The sequence below is a fragment of the Mangifera indica genome, unplaced genomic scaffold (genome assembly GCF_011075055.1).
Source record: "Mangifera indica cultivar Alphonso unplaced genomic scaffold, CATAS_Mindica_2.1 Un_0022, whole genome shotgun sequence".
Classification (NCBI taxonomy): Eukaryota; Viridiplantae; Streptophyta; class Magnoliopsida; order Sapindales; family Anacardiaceae; genus Mangifera; species Mangifera indica.
Genome location: NW_025401114.1, coordinates 315,047 through 333,619, shown reverse-complemented (window position 1 = coordinate 333,619; position 18,573 = coordinate 315,047). Strand labels below are relative to the sequence as shown.

At 33.1% G+C, this 18,573-nt stretch overlaps 2 protein-coding genes across 4 annotated transcripts; both read left to right on the top strand.

Moving 5' to 3' along the window:
* Positions 1 to 4,789: 4,789 nt before the first annotated feature.
* Positions 4,790 to 12,868, top strand: LOC123206014 (probable phospholipid-transporting ATPase 8). Of its 2 annotated transcripts, XM_044623105.1 has the most exons (12): positions 4,790 to 4,883; positions 5,090 to 5,591; positions 5,914 to 7,271; positions 8,224 to 8,334; positions 8,424 to 8,700; positions 8,978 to 9,066; positions 9,162 to 9,270; positions 9,340 to 9,549; positions 9,654 to 9,776; positions 11,158 to 11,256; positions 11,418 to 11,609; positions 12,114 to 12,868. In XM_044623105.1, the coding sequence occupies exons 2-12, from the start codon at positions 5,199 to 5,201 to the stop codon at positions 12,705 to 12,707; spliced, it is 3,555 nt and encodes a 1,184-aa protein (XP_044479040.1). In that variant the 5' UTR covers positions 4,790 to 4,883; positions 5,090 to 5,198; the 3' UTR covers positions 12,708 to 12,868. The 2 variants fall into 2 exon arrangements, with proteins under 2 accessions (XP_044479040.1, XP_044479039.1); XM_044623104.1 differs by having other exon boundaries at positions 4,829 to 5,591.
* Positions 12,869 to 13,005: 137 nt separating this feature from the next.
* LOC123206034 lies at positions 13,006 to 17,550 on the top strand. Of its 2 annotated transcripts, XM_044623125.1 has the most exons (4): positions 13,006 to 13,301; positions 13,862 to 13,971; positions 14,055 to 14,504; positions 16,760 to 17,550. In XM_044623125.1, the coding sequence occupies exons 3-4, from the start codon at positions 14,240 to 14,242 to the stop codon at positions 17,491 to 17,493; spliced, it is 999 nt and encodes a 332-aa protein (XP_044479060.1). In that variant the 5' UTR covers positions 13,006 to 13,301; positions 13,862 to 13,971; positions 14,055 to 14,239; the 3' UTR covers positions 17,494 to 17,550. The 2 variants fall into 2 exon arrangements, with proteins under 2 accessions (XP_044479060.1, XP_044479059.1); XM_044623124.1 differs by lacking the exon at positions 13,006 to 13,301 and having other exon boundaries at positions 13,308 to 13,971.
* The last annotated feature ends 1,023 nt before the right edge of the window (positions 17,551 to 18,573 follow it).

The following is an 18,573-nucleotide window of genomic DNA, read 5'->3' as shown; positions in this document are numbered from 1 at the left end:
GGAGTTGTTTTTATGTTATTTTTCTTCACGGGCATTAAATTGAAATAAATTATTCTATTTGAAAATAATTTATTTATGAAAATTGAAAACTATATTTCCGTAAATTTAATTTAAAGAAAGCCCTTTAAAGCTGGAAAGTTACGAATGGAAAGGGAATACCCTAAGTAAGGATGGATTCGAACCGAACTTATTTGAGTTAAAGTTTGAGCTTGATTCGAATGAGCCCGAAATAAGTTAGCTTTAAATAAGCTCGATCTCGAGCTATTCATCAAACTTACAAATTAAAAATTTTGATACAAAACAATATCGTTTTGACTAATATATATTAAAACGATGTCATTTTAATAACGAGTTAGTTAAAGCTCGAGCTCGAACTCATTTACAGCGAGTTTGAGCTCAAGTTTTATTTCTGCAAACCGAACCAGGCTCGAGCTTGATTTGGTTTGAATCCTACCCTAAGAGTAGGTGGGTTGTCACAATGCTTGATAGATTCATGAAATACACCGATTATCAACTTGTCGTATTTTTTTAGTTAATCAAATATAAATAAAAGGCTAAAAGACTTGTTCCCACCTAAGGTTTAGTCTATATGTAGACTCCCACTTATGAAATATCAAAAATTTAAACATTCACCCGTTATCTAATTTCTGTTAGAATTTTTTATTAGTGATAAAAGTAAAACCGTTATTTAAACAGTAATATTAAAAAATAAAATTTTATCTTATTTTCACCATTTAATTTAAAAAATAACAAATTTTTCCAAAACTCAAGTTTTGAAAAGTTATAATTTTCCTTTGTTAGGATTTTCTTTTTTTCTTCATCTTTGCCAGCGATCGGTATCCGTCAATGTCACTGTCGTTGGAGCGAAGATCAGTTTTGTCTCTCCCTCTTGCGTCACTCTCTCCCTCTAGATCGACATCTTCTTTGATCTTCGTTGTCGTTAATTCAATCTGCTGAGAGCCAACAACATTTTGTTTATTTTGTCTGCCATTTCTGTTCGTCACTTGTTTCATTTCAAGAGCTGACGACAACAAACATTTCATTTCAGGAGCCAACGAAGAACGAGCTTCAGTTGAGAAGTCGGTCGCTTTTGAATTCGTTGGAGACAAGTGATATTTGCTAAGATTTGGCTAATAATGACATAATCCACCGATCCTTCAGTCATTAGGAGTGACAAAGAGAGCTAAGGGAAGGTTGTCGATCTCAAAGAAGACGGTTAGAGTACATTTTGTCTTTGGAAAATTAGTTGGTTTTTGAATTAATCCTAAAAAAGGGAAAATGATAATTTTCAAAACTTAAGTTTTAAGATAAATTGTTACTTTTTAAAATTAATGAGTGAAAATGAGTTAACAAAAATTAAATAATAGATAAATATTTGAATTTTTAAAACTTCATATATATGAATTTATAAGTAAATACGCTAAACCTTGGGTAGGACAAAGTCTTTTGGCCTAAATGAAGACCAAAGTGATTGGTGATATTACAAAATCATATAAATGAATTAAAATTACTGTCACATCATTTGGTAATATAGTTTCATAAAATGGATAATAAAGCAAATTCCATTTGATGATAACGAATGGTTTTTGAATTTATTATGTAAAAGATAATTGATAAGAAAAATCAGAACAACGAAAGATGAGATCAATCAAATTTATATCTATTAAGTTTTCCTATACAAATCAATCCTAGTAAGGAAGAAAATGCAATCTATTCTGAGAAATATCTTTGATAATGTTGCATGCCGATCACGAAATTATTGTGATATAATAAAGGTTTTTCTACTCAAGTTTTAGTTAATTTTCAAAAATATATCTATAATATTTTAAAAACTCAAACACCAATTTATATATTAACCGTTGTTAAAATTTTTTTGTTAGGGTTAAAGATAAAATTGTTATTTTATCAATAATATTAAAAAATATATAATTTTATTTTATTTTAAAATTTTGAAAACTTGCATTTCACTATAGCGTCAACTTGATTTTTAGGGTTTTTTTGCCTTTCTGACAATAATGATAGTAGCCGCCACTATTTTCACATTTTTCTAGGCATTGGTTGTCTCTCTCCCTGACAGAAGATTTCAATATCTTCATCTTTGTCTTTATTGATATCGTTTGTTGAAAATTGAGATTGCTAGCGTTTTGAAAAAGATGGAGATAGTGACAAGCATCGTTGCCATCGCTATCACTAGAGAGAGAAAAAAACCTTAGGGATTGAGAGAAAAAAATTATTTTTTAAAGTTGAGACTGAGATAAATTATAAGTTTTTAAAACTCAAAGAGGAAATAAAATAAATTTATATATTTTTTAATATTATTGATAAAATAATAATTTTACTTTTAATAATAACTAAAAATTCTAACAATAATTACTCTATATGTGAATATTTAAAGAGCAATACTATGTGTACCTATTTTGGATACACAAATGTATACACACTCATATGTGTCATCATATGATTGGTTATTGTTTTATTCTTAATTCAAAATCATCCAATCACATGATGACACATATAATTATGTATATATTTATGTACCCAAAGTGAGTACACATAGTTTTATTGATATTTAAAATTTTGAAATATTGCTATATGTTTTAGGAATTTGCTAAAACTTCGGTGGAAAAAAGTCTTTTGGCCAATGACAAATAAAAAGAAGCACGTTGACGAGCGATTGTACATGGTTGTTAGTTTCACGTATGTTATTGATAGCTGAGGACGAGCTTCAATCATGGGGCTGAAAGGTAATATTGAAGGGGGCTTATGTTTTCTTTAGACAAATTAATTGAGTGTTAAAAGTACTCCCTTAAAGAGCAATATTTTCAAAATCGAACCGGTGATCAAATCGGTTATCTCATTAATTTATAGTTCGATCAGTTTAATTTATTATCAAATTATAATAAATAAATTTTACTTAAAAATTTGTAAAAAATAAAATCAATCAGGATATCTACACCTATGAATATTAGAACATATCATTTTTAAAAAATAACAATTATTTATTTGATTTCAATGAAACAATTAAAATAAAAAAATTCAATTTCATGATTAAAAAATATAATTATGTAAATTATTATTTATAGAAGACATTTCAATTGATATAAAATATTTTTTTCTTATTTATTTTATTTTAAAACTTATTTTTCCTTACAAATCTTTATAAATTTATTTAATCTAACAAAAAATAATTAAATTATTCAAAAATAATTAAAATTTAAAAAAAATTAAATTTTGGTCAAACTCGATCAAACTTGGTCAACTATTTGTTCATATTAATCAGATCATATTTAAAACAAAATTTTGATTCAACTGATTGAAATCGATCTGATCTGATTTTAAAATTATTATTAAAAAGTTAAAACAAAACAAAATTAATAATCTTAAACTATAACATCAATGTATGCAAGATTGCTCTTGGAGAAAACAATATCATAGATGTCATATGGAGATGTCAAAAAGTAGGCCCCAAGGCCGTTACCATCGTATTTATGTTTTATTTTAAACGTATTATGTATTTTCTGTGGTTATTTCTGTCATAGTAAGAAGAATATTGAATTGGCAACTCACATTTGATAATGAAACAAAATAATCTCATGAAAAGCTGTAAAATCATGTGCATCGAAATGCTGACACATGCACCTAAAATGGTGCATTTATATCACCTTACCTTACTCTGCTTCCGTATCTGATTCTCTCTTAATTGTTTAATACATATTTATTAGGCCAAAGCACTATTTCTATCCAGCTTATGCTGGAAACCCAAACTCCTGTCATTAATTTTTTTTTAATTTAAACACCTATTCATAATAAAATATTTATTAAAAATTTTAATTAAAATTAAAGATAAAATTATTATTTATCGAAAAAATTAAAATTTTATTACATTTTTCTTCCTGTATTTAAAAACTTATATTTCCCTCAAACTCAAAGTTTGAAAAGTGATAAAAACCTTATTACGGTTTATTCCTCTTTCTCCAATGCCGATTTCTCCTTCCCTAGTCGTTGATTGTCCTCTCTTTCCCCTTTATGTATCCTTTGGTCTCTCTCCTTGGCCTCTCCGATCGTCTTTGGTTGGAGACGAAGACAAAATCTTGGTCTCTTAGACAAAGACAAATGGTCTTCGTCTCTCTGATAAAGATTTGTTGTCTTTGTCTTTCTGACGAAGACTTGCCATCTTTGTCTGAGGACGAAGACTAATCATCTTTGTCTCTCTAACGAAGACTCGTCATTTTCGTGTGAGAACGAAGACTAATCATTTTTGTTTGAGAGATGAAGACGATCAGAGAGGCAAGGGAGAGAGACCAGAGGATAGATAAAGGGGGAAGGGAGAACAATTGACGGCCGAAGAAAGAAAAATCGATAGCAGAGGAAGAAGAAGAGAGATAAGAGAGGTTTTTGTTATTTTTCAAACTTTGAATTTGGGGAAAAACGTAAATTTTTAAATATAAGAGAGAAATATGTGATAAAACTTTATTTTTTAGTAAATAATGGTTATACCTCTAATCTTAACTAAAATTTTTAATAAAAATTTGATTATAAGTAAGTGTTTAAATTTTTAAAAGTTAGAGGGTACTATACCTTGGAGTGGGAAATAGTCCTTGAGCCTTTATTAAATGCAATCAAATTTTACCATGTGACATGGTTTCAATGAACCATGATTCCTTATGAACAATCTGTCCCAAAACTCTCTCGGGTTGGGTCCCCCTTACTACACGAGATATAGGCAGCGAGTTTATCTTTGAGGGAATAATCACCTGTTTCGAATCTAGCATTAAACTTTGCTATAAAAGGCGGCAAAAGCTAACTTACTCAGCACTTCGAACTTTAATTTCAGCTCCAAAACGAGAAGAAAAAGGAAAAGTTCTCCGTTACCTCAACTCAAAGTAAGGAATTCTCTAAAGGCGTTTCAAGATTTCTTCGAACGTACATTTGTTTATATCTTTTACGATTAAATGAAGCTTCCTGTGATGCGTTATTCTTCATTGGTTCTAACCGACAGAAACCTTTTAGAAACCCTCGTGATAGTTAATGTCTTTTCGTTTTCTTCTAATCTATATGCGCCGTATGAATTGTGTTAGCTGAATTACAGGTTTTCGGAGCGTTGCCAGTGGTGGAACTTGTAATTTGTTTAATTATTTATTTGATGAATGTGGATGGGTATTTAAGTTATTTTCTCAAAATAGATTTAGAGTGTGAAAATGCCTGAAGAGGGGAGGAGAAAGAGGCATTGTGGAGAGCTTTATTCGTTTTCGTGTTGTAAGAATTTACCTACTGACGATCATGCTCAAATTGGGCAAAGCGGATACTCGAGAGTGGTTCATTGTAATGATCCTGACAACCCTGAAGTTAGTCAGCTCAGCTATAGGGGAAATTATGTATCGACTACTAAGTATACTGCGACGAATTTTCTTCCCAAGTCTTTGTTTGAGCAATTTAGGCGAGTTGCAAATATCTATTTTCTAGTCGTGGCATTTGTTTCGTTTAGTCCGTTGGCACCGTATTCGGCACGCAGTATTCTGGCACCTCTTTTAGTCGTGATTGGAGCAACTATGGCCAAGGAAGGTGTGGAAGATTGGAGGCGAAGAAAACAGGTAATTTTTCAATTTTCTTAACCTTTTTTCAATATTTTTCTTTGGAGCTCAATAGGCGCTTTCAGGCTGGTGGTTTTGTTTTTCCTTTTAGCATCCATGCACATAATTGCTTTGTATAGTAGGATCTTGTTTGGATTTTGCTTTTATTTTTCTTTACACGTGCTCTTTTCATCTTTAGATTTCTTGCAATCTTCATATATGCTTTGGTAAAGCATCATGGAAGCTTATCTTGTTCCTTTTAACATCTTCTTTTCTTATCCTGTTTTGATACCCTTGTTTTAATTCTATTTCTTTTTTACTGTAAATCATGTATTGGCATCAGGATATAGAAGCCAACAATCAAAAGGTCAAAGTGTATGGTAAAGGTCATACTTTTATTGAGATCACATGGAATAAACTCCGAGTCGGTGATATTGTTAAGGTTCATAAAGATGAATATTTTCCTGCTGATCTGCTACTGCTTTCATCGAGCTATGAGGATGGAATCTGTTATGTTGAGACGATAAACCTTGATGGAGAGACCAATTTGAAATTGAAGCGTGCCTTGGAAGTGACATACTCCTTACGTGATGAGAAATCGATTCAGAAGTTTACAGCAGTTGTCAAGTGTGAGGACCCAAATGAACATCTGTATTCTTTTGTTGGAACATTGTTCTATGATGGCAAATCATTTCCACTTTCCCCACAGCAGATTCTTTTGAGGGATTCCAAGCTGAAAAACACTGATTATATCTATGGTGTAGTTGTTTTCACTGGACATGACACAAAAGTGATGCAGAATGCTACAGATCCTCCTTCCAAAAGGAGCAAGATTGAGAGGAAAATGGATAAGATTGTATATGTCCTTTTTTGTATTCTTATTTTGATATCATTCACTGGGTCTGTGTTTTTTGGAATTAAAACTGGAAAAGGCATTTCTAATGGAAAGTATACACAGTGGTATCTTAGACCAGATGCAACAACTGTGTTTTATGACTCAAGAAGAACAACACTTGCTGCTTTTCTTCATTTCTTGACAGGCCTTATGTTGTATGGATATTTGATACCAATATCATTATATGTCTCTATTGAGATTGTTAAGGTTTTACAAAGTATATTCATCAATCAAGATCAGCATTTGTATTATGAGGAAGCTGACAAGCCAGCACATGCTCGAACATCTAATTTAAATGAGGAACTTGGTCAGATTGATACTATAATGTCTGATAAAACCGGTACTTTGACATGTAATTCCATGGAATTTGTCAAATGTTCAATTGCAGGCATTGCTTATGGCTGTGGTATGACTGAAATAGAGAGGGCTCTGGCAAAGAGAAGACAGGATAGGCCATTTGAAGTTGATGATTCTATAACTGATATAGACCAAAGCAGTAATAATATTGATTCAGGAAGATTGATTAAGGGATTCAACTTCACAGATGAACGCATAATGAACGGACAGTGGGTGAATGAACCACATTCAGATGTCATACAGATGTTTTGTCGACTGTTAGCAATTTGCCATACAGCAATACCTGACGTAGACAAAGAATCAGGTGAAATTAGTTATGAAGCTGAATCACCAGATGAAGCAGCCTTTGTCATAGCTGCAAGGGAGCTTGGCTTTGAATTCTTTGGAAGCACACAAGCAAGCATCTCACTGCATGAGTTAGATCCTGAGAGTGGTAAAGTAGTTAAAAGGTGAGTTTCTAGGGTAGTTTCATATTGTCCTTAATCAGAAAACATATTAGATTGCCTGCCACCATTTAGGAAAGAATTCAAGTACTGAGCTGCAGTAGTCAGTTTAAGTATAGTTTACTTTCTGCTCTGAAACCCTAATCCATATGCTAAAAGCTTTGCATAATAGCTGCCAAAGACAAATTTTCTTTTCAAACCCTGAGAGCTTACATATGCACCTGAAATTTGTATTCTTTTTTTTTTTTTTAATTGAAGTTTTATTTATTAGAGAACTAAGCTTTGCCTTTTTCTCATCCCGCCTATTCCTTGAAATGCATAATAAATGTGATGCTACAGACAAGTGCATCTGCATTATATTGTGGTACAATACATTTGCTGACATTTTTTTCATTATCTGTGGTAGAGGACATTCAAAGCTGGTAGCAAGGTTTCGCTTTGCTTGAGAGAAACTTTGTTTTTGTATGACTATTTGATATGGTAAACAAACTTTTAGAAGAAAGATAGGACTAAAGTGGAATGCAGGTTAGTAAATGTGAGAAAAATTTAGGACTTCAGGATTTTTTTTTTTAAAAGGAGAATCAAAGAGACATTACCTTAGATAGTCAAATTTAGCATTACTTTAAATAAGGAAACATCTTTCATTGGAGAAATGGAAATATTGGTAGTGCTTTAGTTGATACACTTATGTTGTATGTGAAGTGCCACTTTTCTTGATTTTTAAGAATGCCTTTCGGGGAACAATTATATCCTGTTATTTTTCTCATTTGTTTGGCTATCAAACTGAGAGAACTACGGCACTATCCTGTGCTTCATTATAGGAAAGCTGCAGGATGAAAATACCTGTAATAAGGTGTCACAAGTTCCAATTTAATCAATATGTATATTATTCTTGATTTTTATATTTTGATCCATGAAATTCAGTCAACATATTATGTGACTCTGTTCTATTTTCCAGGGTATATGAGCTTCTTCATGTGTTGGAGTTCACTAGTTCTCGCAAGAGGATGTCTGTTATTGTGAGGAGTCCGGAGAAATGGTTGTTCCTGCTTTCTAAGGGTGCAGACAGGTTAAAATCCTGAAGCATAGGTACTGTCTCCTTGAATTTATGAAGTTGTAAATTGGTGCACTGATATTATACTATTTCTGTTCATGTAGTGTGATGTTTGAAAGGATCTCGAAAGATGGACGGCTCTTTGAGGCTGAGACCAGAGTACACATCAACAAATATGCTGAAGCTGGTCTACGAACATTGGTAATTGCATATCGTGAACTTGAGGAAGAGGAGTATAGAAGATGGGAAGAGGAGTTTTCAAAAGCCAAAAATTCTCTAACTACAGATCGAGGTGCTTTGCTGGCTGCAGCTGCTGATAAAATTGAAAGGAATTTAATTCTTCTGGGTGCTACAGCTGTTGAGGACAAACTACAGAAGGGGGTCTGTATCAAACTTGAATTTCTTTCATCAAGTTCATGATGTATGGTCTCTATTGTTGTTTTTGGCAGACGGTATTATTCAAATGAAAGGCCCATTAAGTACTCCTTCCTTTTAAAAACCTGCTTTTGACCCAGTTTTTATCTCTGTAATCTTAAAAATGCACAAGACATCTTAACCTATATCATGAAGATGCTAATTACTGTGGGAAACAGAGCTTCTGTCAGTTTTAGGAGCACTCATCAGTTAATTTGAATTTTCACTGCTTTCTTTTGTGCAGGTTCCAGAATGCATTGATAAGCTTTCACATGCTGGAATACATATATGGGTCTTAACTGGTGATAAAATGGAAACTGCAATAAATATTGGGTATGCTAAATGTTTGATGCTGATTCATCCTTTTTTTTTTCCTATTCACTGTGGAATTTAGGTATTACAAATATTAAGTATCATATATTCTGCAGGTATGCCTGTGGTCTACTGAGACAAGGAATGGAAACTATTGTGATCACCCTAGACACACCAGAGATAGAAGCTTTGGAGAAGCAAGGGGAGAAGGAGGCCATTGCTAAGGTACATAATTCTAAAATTAATTTCATAACAATACTATCGGTAGGAATCTGAAAATGAGTATTTTTTTAGGCTTCTCTTGAAAGTGTCCAAATGCAAATAACAGAAGGAAGATCTCAAATTGCTTCGCATAAAAAAAGTTCAGTTGAGTTTGGTTTGGTAATTGATGGTAAGTCACTGGATTTTGCTCTCGACGAGAAGCTTGGCAAAATGTTCTTGGAGCTTGCACTCAACTGCCATTCTGTTATATGTTGTCGCTCTTCACCCAAACAGAAAGCTCTTGTATGTCTCGTGATTGGATGTTAATTAAATTTATATGGTAGTGATAGGAGTTGTCAACTTTTGCTGATATCAAAATAATCTGATAGAATTCTAGATAATTGTAGGTTACAAGACTGGTGAAAAGAACAGGTAAAACAACACTAGCAGTGGGTGACGGGGCAAATGATGTTGGTATGCTTCAAGAGGCTGATATTGGAGTTGGCATCAGCGGTGTTGAAGGAATGCAGGTCAATATTTCTGTGTGTGCATGTGTGCGGTTGCATGCTCGTCTACATCTCTTTATCTGTTTTGAGTTGCTGTATGCTGTTTTATTGTCAAAATTCTATTCCATCCTTGCAGACCCTTGGCTACCAGCTTTTTTTATTTGACTTGAAATTCATTGTTTTTGATGTGATTCTGATAGGATCCCGACCAATCATAATCTTTAATTATGATTTCAATTGCATTATTTCCTCATCCTATCAAATTCCATCTTTCTTTGTTGTGTGGAGCTTCTGATATCAATTCTGTTATACCTGTATTAACAATTTTTCTTTGCCTTTTTGCACAATTTCTGCCTCCTAGATATCTATTTGAATGATAAATTCCTAGTATGAATCACTCTCAAAGCATCAAATCGTTTTAAATTTTATATACATATGAAAGAACAAAATTCATATTATTTACATTTTGGGTGGAAAAGAGTTATGATAAAATTCTATGAATTATTAAAATAAATAGAATGAACTCTTAAGTTTAAAGTTTACCAATCTTGGAACTCACTTATGCAGAGGTTGGGTTATGAACTTAACCAAGCTCGGCTTTCCCAGGACCTAGCCTTAGGGGCCAGCATTTTGTAATGACCTCTATGGTGATACAGTAGTAGATTCATACTTCAAATTAGCTCACCACCGATATTCTTCCCTTTTCTCAATCTGACTGATCCTTACTTGATTAGTTCTTAAAATCGTTTGATTTCGATTTCATTAGAATAGTTGAATGAACCGACTTAATATATACTTTCACAGTGTTTCCTCTTTTATGTGAGGATTGAATTTCAGTTTTGTTGCAATCTATAGACAGGAGATGACAACATTTCCTGCTTGATTAAGATTTTACTTGATCATCCAAGCACTTGGCAGTTTAAACGATTAATGTTCTTCAGAGGGATTGGTTTTGTTAGGACAATGCACCCTATGTGGTTCTACCTCTGGGACTGAACTTTCCCCTGTGCTTTTGCGCTCAGCAGATAAACTGTTTAAAATATCAAATTTCTGTGGCTACTTTGAGGATTTAACTGCTGTATAGGTTTTCCTCTCTCAGATAAAATTTGGTTTTTTGGAAAAGGGATGTTTTGGATAGATTGACACATCTTGTTTTCCTTCTCCCTCACTTAATGAACTTTCCCCTACCTTTAGCTTTTGCTCCTTGATGAAAAAGGATGTTCACTTTGTCTATCATTACTGAGAATAAATGCTGTCTACATCTTCCTCTCTCGAATTCCAGTCTAATTGTAATCTTTAACCATTGCTTTCATCTCCTAGGATACTTCTTAATATCTTTTCAAGCCCAACATATATGATTGTAATAATGTGGTTACTGATGATTTGGTTGTATCATTGAGTGCAGGCTGTGATGTCAAGTGATTTTTCAATAGCTCAATTTCATTATTTGGAACGTCTGTTGCTGGTGCATGGCCATTGGTGTTACAGACGAATAGCAATGATGGTAAAAGTGTTTTCATGATCTTTGGTTGCTCTCTTAAGATAAACTGGATAAGCTCTCTGATTTTGTATATGAGAAACTGAATCAGAAATTTTTGGCAACAATCAACAGAATGATTCTGCTGAGTTCAGTCTATTAAATATTATTATTTTTTGTGGATGCAGATATGTTATTTTTTCTATAAGAACATCACATTTGGGTTCACTCTATTTTGGTTTGAGTCCTATGCTTCATTTTCTGGTCAGCCAGCGTACAATGATTGGTACATGTCATTCTTCAATGTCTTCTTCACCTCACTTCCTGTTATTGCTCTTGGCGTTTTTGATCAGGATGTTTCAGCAAGACTGTGCCTCAAGGTATACACTACTTTTTAATTTGAAAATTATAAGGAAAACCATAATATATATATTTGCATACATACATACATGGAAAAAGCAGAAAGAGCATTTGTAGTATCATATGGATCACAGAATTATTATTGCTCTACAAGATATTAATATAGTGCAACAAAGGACCAAACAAAATGGACATTTATTTGCAGCATAAAGGGGAATACTTAGAAACACTCCTGACATAATTTCCAAAATCACCTGTATTCCATGGTTCTAGGATAGACCATGTTGCAAAGCCATTCCAGAGGGTTCCTTCCAACCCTCGTATATGTTGGTATACTGAATCTAATATGACTGTATCTTTGCTATAGTAGTATTTTTATGTGAACACCCAATTTAATGTTCAACTATTGGTCCTAGAACTTTAAGGTGAATATGATATTGCTATATTGTTACAATATCAAAGTTCCAACCTTATACCTTTATGCGCCACTGAGGCCAGAAGTGCTAACTGCATCTATTTGGCAGCGTCCTTTGTTGTATCAAGAGGGATTACAAAATATCCTGTTCAACTGGCTCCGCATTCTTGGATGGATGTCTAATGGAATTCTTAGTTCCATAATTATCTTCTTCTTGGTCACCAACTCCAGTTTTAACCAAGCTTTTCGGATTGATGGTAAAGTGGTTGATTATGAAGTATTTGGTGTGACAATGTATACTAGTATAGTGTGGGTTGTGAATTCCCAAATGGCACTCTCCATCAACTACTTCACTTGGATCCAGCACTTCTTCATCTGGGGAAGCATTGCATTCTGGTATCTGTTTTTAGTGATCGGTGGTTGGCTCCCAACAAAGATTTCGACAACAGCATACATGGTTCTTGTGGAAGCATGCGCTCCTAGTCCATTCTATTGGCTCACCATCCTTGTTGTCCTCGTCTGCACTCTTCTACCATATTTTTTCTACAGGGCGTTTCAGGTATGGTTTCATCCTATGATCCATGATATAATCCAATGGGAGCGATCTACAGATTCAGAGATTAAAAATCCTAGTGAGTTGCCTGCCGGCATCGAATTCAAAATGCGTCATTTGAAGGCAAGTTTGATGCAGAAGAATTCATGAAACAAAACTAAAAAATGTCTGACCAATTTACTGATCCCCTTCTCCTCCAGGGCAGGAATGTGTAATTGTCTTATCATTTGATTATGTATACCATAGAAGGTTTTGCATAGTTCCAGAAAATGTAGTACTCTCTTAACATTTTTAATGTAATTTTTCTAATAGTTGAGTTTCTTACCAACTAATTTAATATCAGAAAATTTATTATAAATAATCACTCCAATTATTTATAATTTTTATTAATCGTTTTTTTATTTGTATGCATTTGTATGTATAGGAACTTTTCAAATTGCGGAAAATCGTCTTTTCATCAAATTTCGAGTGGAAAAAAATCATTGTGTAACGTTTTTAATTACATGTCAGAAGATTGGGCGGCTTCAGGTCCCTCATGTTTTTCACCGGTTGGATTGAAAAGTTACCAGTGGAAAGACCTGGAATTTTCGGCCACCAGCCGCTGAGCTACAAATTTTTGTTATGTAGTTGAACCAGTCATGACGTGAACTGAAGAAGAACTAGCTCGAGACTTCGTTTTCTTTTACTACGAAGAGTTTGGCTTTGATGTCAAGTTGAGCCACCGACGAAACGTCAGCTTTCATGGTTAGTTCTTCAATTTCTATTAGTTGATAAAATTGGTTCAAATATGTTAGAGATTAAAAATTAGGTTTTTTGTCTTACCTTAATTGCTGATAAATGTGTATCCATGGGCAAATTGTTGTGTCACTGAAGTTAAATTTCAGTTCTCATATGCGAAGTTTGAAAATCACAGGATAGAGGTGGTGAAAATGCCTCTCTTTGTTAACATCATCTTGCACATTCAATTATGTAAAAAACTACTGTAATTTTGCTGTCAAATATGAGCTAATGTTGCATGTCTTTCATCCAAGAGTTGGGCAATTTTTTTATTTAGTTTTCGTACTCAAATTTATAATCACATATTCCCTATCAAAGGTCGGAAATGGTTGTTGTCATTGGGAGCTGCTCCTGCCAGTATATTGATAGCGTAGTTCAACTTAATTATCATTTAGGATTGTATTGGTTATAAATCACAAATGTTATCCCACAAAGCCAGAGGCCTCTTCTAAACACTACCAGACTTCTTTGTTCTTGTTCAACTGTTAATTCACTTCCTCACTCCTGTGACATTCCTTGCTTGAAAGAACGGCAATGTTTGGAGTCGTTTTCCCAAACCGAAGCTTCCTTATGAACGTCTCTACCTTCTCCCAAATTGACACGTTCCACTGGATACTCGACATGAACACTTTTGTAGGTAAATTACTCAACTATTTTCATCCTAAATTGCACCTGCCACTCTTTAAGCAGTACCTAATTGTATAAATCTAACTTGTGCAGGCGAGGCATATGATTAAGTCCAAGAAATCTGTATATTCCTCTTAAACAACTTTACTCTACCCTCTGATAAAGCTTTAGCTGTATACATTCAGTCACCTGGATCACCGTTTGTATTTTGTGGTGCTGTTACGTTGGCTCTCCCCTCAGCTGTGCTGTCACTGCCGTGGCCAGAGCCTGGGGAACAGATGCAGCTTACTGCACCAGATTCCACCCCTCTATCAGGGAAAATTGGGGTTTCTGTTGAACATTTAGCCTCACTGCCATCATTGGATGTGGTGGCCGAGAAGAGGATTGAACGCCTGGCTATGAAAGTTGGGGAGAAATTGTTTAACTTTATGCAGTCGTTTTGTGGCGTTGATGGCTCCAAATTGATTGTTCCTATGGACATTTTGGATCGCTGGTTTAACAAGTTTCAAGAAAAGGCTAAGCGCGACCCTGAGTATCTTAAAGGTTTTGCATTGTAATCCCCCCTGTTTTTCATTTGTTTGGAGGTATAATTTATTTGTGTTATTGCATTTTGATTCGAAGAATTTTGCCGTATTTTCTCTTGCCTCTCGAACTCTTAGTTTTCACCTGAATTATTGGTTTTTGTTTGATAATGGCAAATGTTGTTGAAATTAGATAATAGCATATTAGGAAAATTTCCAAATATAGGCAAACATTTTTTTAATTTAATAAAACCTAGACAAGTGTATAGTCATGTGAATCAAGTTTTATGGGCATACCATGATTAATTTTGTTGAATACATATATACTTTATCGAAAATTTTGAGTTAGGGCAATGTAAGTGTAAACTACTGAGTTTATTGGGTTTTTGATGATAAGATTTAGATAGGGTTAGACTTGAATCGAACCAATTCGAGCTTGGATTGGATGAGTCCGAAAAGAGCCGGTCCTAGTTGAAATATGATTTAAACACATAAGATTTATCAAAATTAATTGCAATAAAACTAAACAAAAACTGAATTATTTAACATTAATGCTAATTAATCAAATAATTAAGATTAGTGAGAAATTCTGAAGAGTTGAAAATGATATGATCTGATTCCCTTTGAAATTGTTTACAAAAGATTTGAAGGCTGAAGGTCCCCCCACTTGACTAACATAATTTTTCATTATTTTAATGTATTCTAGAAGCTTTTTTGTATTTCTTATATGTCAAGGAATGTGTTACGCAAGATGCCACTAGGGCTGTCGCTTCAGTGTAATGTAGTGTTTGTTATATTTATTTATCCTTATTAAATAAATTGAGACCCGTAATAAAAGCTAGCTGTCTGAAAACAAACGTTTATCTTTGTGTTGTGCCCAAGTATCAACGTCATGCGTTGTGTTGCGATGGAGACTCCATTTCAAAATAATAAAACTATTTATAATCAGTTTGAGTATATAAATAAATATATTTATATATATTATTATATAATTTAAAATTTAAAATAAAATAATAATATTATTATTTATATACACATTATAATATTACTCATTCTAGAAAGTCCACTATTAAGAATTTTGTCTTTTTTGGTGTAACTTACACATAATCTTCAGGACATATTTTTTATGGGTCACCTGCATGCCTTGTAATTTAATTATTAAATAATTATTATTTAATAGAGGGCTTTTAGAATAATAATTATAATTTTCGTTTAATATTTTCATTTCTTCTTATTTTACATAAATTATATTATATTTACTACAACTTGTACAAAAGTCAAATTAGAAAACAATACTAAAAAATGAGAAAATGAATTTTCTAATTAATAAAATTATAAATTAGTATATATTTAATATATACTATCAAATAATTTAATAATTTTAAATTAATGATATAATTATAGTCAATCATATAATGATATATCATATATATACTTAAAAATAGGTTCGCATAATATTACTCTTTTAAGACATTCTTATTATTATGGAACTAAAAATTTTGAATTTTTGTTCTATTTTATCGTTAATTTTTTTGTATAGTTTAAACATTTTGATTAGATATCCTCTTCTTGTCATAAAGTTACATATTATTATATAGATGTTTCTTTTCTTAAACTTTATCAAAGTAACAATTCTGATAGGTCTTTAAAAGAAAAAACTTTTAATTACTTAATTTTTTAGTAAATCTTGAAATTAGTCTAAGTGTAATTTCGATACTTTTCCCATAAAAGAGGAGTTTAGGGTGTTATTAAGTCTCTCGTTTTTAGAGTTTCTTGTTTTTCTTTGATAATATATTCATTTATATAAAAAAAAAAAAAAAAACCCTTTTCTATTTTTTTTAAATATGAGAATGTAAATGAATTTTTAAATTTATATTTTCAAATACAAGTGCAATAAATAGAAATATTAATAAGATTTAAGATGGATTAAAACATTGAAAATATGCAAGTAATGATTTCTTTTAGAAAATATTTTCAGAAATCTTGAAAACGCTAAAATCGTGTCATCTTTTTCCTCGGATAGATGTATAAAGGGTTTACTGTTTACCGGATTACTTTGTATAATTAAAACCAGCTAGCTCACTAAAAACTTCAATAAATATTCACAATCCATTTCTGTGCTGAAACCTAAACCCAAATTTCCAAACTTTTTAGATAACTTGTGTCTAGAGATGCAAGGAGATAATAATAATAATAGCTCTAGTGTTTGTTCTGCAACTGTGTCGTTTTGTCCCAGCTTTAACAGCTACGCCTCTGGTAATCTGGTTGACATTGCAGGCAAGGTTGTGGAACGACAGGAAAACGATGAGTTTAACGGTAGTCTTGCTGAGGATTTCGAGTTTGTTTCTGATGGGAGGGTGGGATCTGATGGGCGTGAGATGTTCGTGGATGGGCAGATCCGTCAGGTTTTTCCGGTGTTTAATCGTGCGCTTTTGTTGAATGAAGAAGACGGGTTTGATTACAGTCCAAGGAAGCGGCAGGTTTCGTTGAAGAATCTGTTGGTTGAAGAAGGAAGAGAAGGTCCACCACCACCACCGTCGTCTTCGAAGGAGGAGGATGAACTGGAGGCAGTACCGGAGAAAATCTACTGTGTTTGGTCACCGAAAAGAAACAGGGTTGCAGCATCGCCTAATAGAAGCAATTCCATGGGTTCAACGTCGTCGTTTGGAGGGTGGTTTAAGTTTCCTCGTTTGCTCAGAAGAAGCAACAGTGAAGGTGGTCACAAAGATTCCTTCCTCTTTCTTCAAAAAAGGAAGACGAATGCAGATTCCACAACTCGGAAACAACTGGGCTCAAAACAAGCTAAGGTCAAAGGATGTGGTGATAACAAAGTCAAATTATCAGCAGTGCATCAAGCGAAATTATCGCCTTCACGAGAAGTATTTTTGATGAAGAAGAGCAAACCCATAAAAGAAGTTCATGACAAGAAGAGATCATCGTGTAAACAAGATTTAATTGGGTTTTTTGTGAATAATGTGAGCAGTTTAGGCAAAACTATTGCTCCATTTTAATCAACATTTGACGCAGCGATTTTGGTGAATAAAAGACTTATATGTATTTCTAAGGTACAAAATCAGATTATTATTTTTTCTTAGTATAATCCAGTACTGGATTTCACCTTTACTAAAGCAGTTCAATTAAATATGGGGTTACAAAAATGAACTTTGAAGGATAATAAATATAATAAATTTAGGGGCCAAAGGACTATTTCCCACTCAAGTTTAGTTACATTCCCAAAGTTACGCTTAGTAGATTTAAAAAAGGGAAATTATAAAAAATAGCCAAAATTTAGGAGGTCTAAATGAAATTATCTAAAATATTCAGGTTTAAGTAAAAATGTCCAGATTTTATGAAATGACAAAACTGCCCCCATATATAAACACAGTAAATTTTCTTACTTCCCACGGTCATTTTACTGTGCAAATTCAAAGAAAATTCAAAATTTCCTACTTTTCCACGGTCATCCCACGGTCGACCAGATTTTCGTCGATTTTCTTGCTTTCCGGCAACCGCAAATGGTAAAGAAGGTTAGTATATCTCCCGTACTCTTATTTGAATCAAGTTATTGCTCATATTATTGAGATTTGATTGAGATTTTACGGTTTGAAATTTTAGGGTTTTGATTTGAATAATGCTTAAAATGTTTTGATTCTTGGTTGTTTTCGTTGAATTAATTGAGGGGTTTTGTATTATACAACGTGTAAATTTGATTTATGAAAAAATCGGAGGCCAAAACAACCAAATTTTGACCGAAAATGGCTGCCGAAGGATCGGCAGTCCGATTGTGGGAACAGTATTTCCCACGATCAAACGATTTCTCCCACGGTCAGCAGACATTGATCGTGGGTTAGGGGGGTAAAATAGCTTTGTTAAAATATTGGGGAGCCGAGGGAGATTCCTTAGAACACAGCAGGTTTTTCTGAAATTTGCTATATAACAGTTGACCTGTTTTAAAAAGGAATTTTCATAAGGGGGTAAATTGAGAATTTTGTTATCTAGGGTTTCTGATAGTGTAGTTTTCGAATTTTATATCTGTTTTTTCTGTTTTAGGGTTTTTCCATATATAATTTTCAAATTTGAGATTCAATTTT

What these genes read in the sequence shown, in the direction of transcription:
- LOC123206014 (XM_044623105.1), top strand. Translation starts at nt 5,199, where the DNA reads ATGCCTGAAGAGGGGAGGAGAAAGAGGCATTGTGGAGAGCTTTATTCG. An exon ending in AGGACAAACTACAGAAGGGG is followed by an intron (nt 8,701 to 8,977) that starts GTCTGTATCAAA and finishes TCTTTTGTGCAG; the next exon opens with GTTCCAGAATGCATTGATAA. An exon ending in CAGCAAGACTGTGCCTCAAG is followed by an intron (nt 11,610 to 12,113) that starts GTATACACTACT and finishes TCTATTTGGCAG; the next exon opens with CGTCCTTTGTTGTATCAAGA.
- LOC123206034 (XM_044623125.1), top strand. Translation starts at nt 14,240, where the DNA reads ATGCAGCTTACTGCACCAGATTCCACCCCTCTATCAGGGAAAATTGGG. An exon ending in CGACCCTGAGTATCTTAAAG is followed by an intron (nt 14,505 to 16,759) that starts GTTTTGCATTGT and finishes TTGACATTGCAG; the next exon opens with GCAAGGTTGTGGAACGACAG.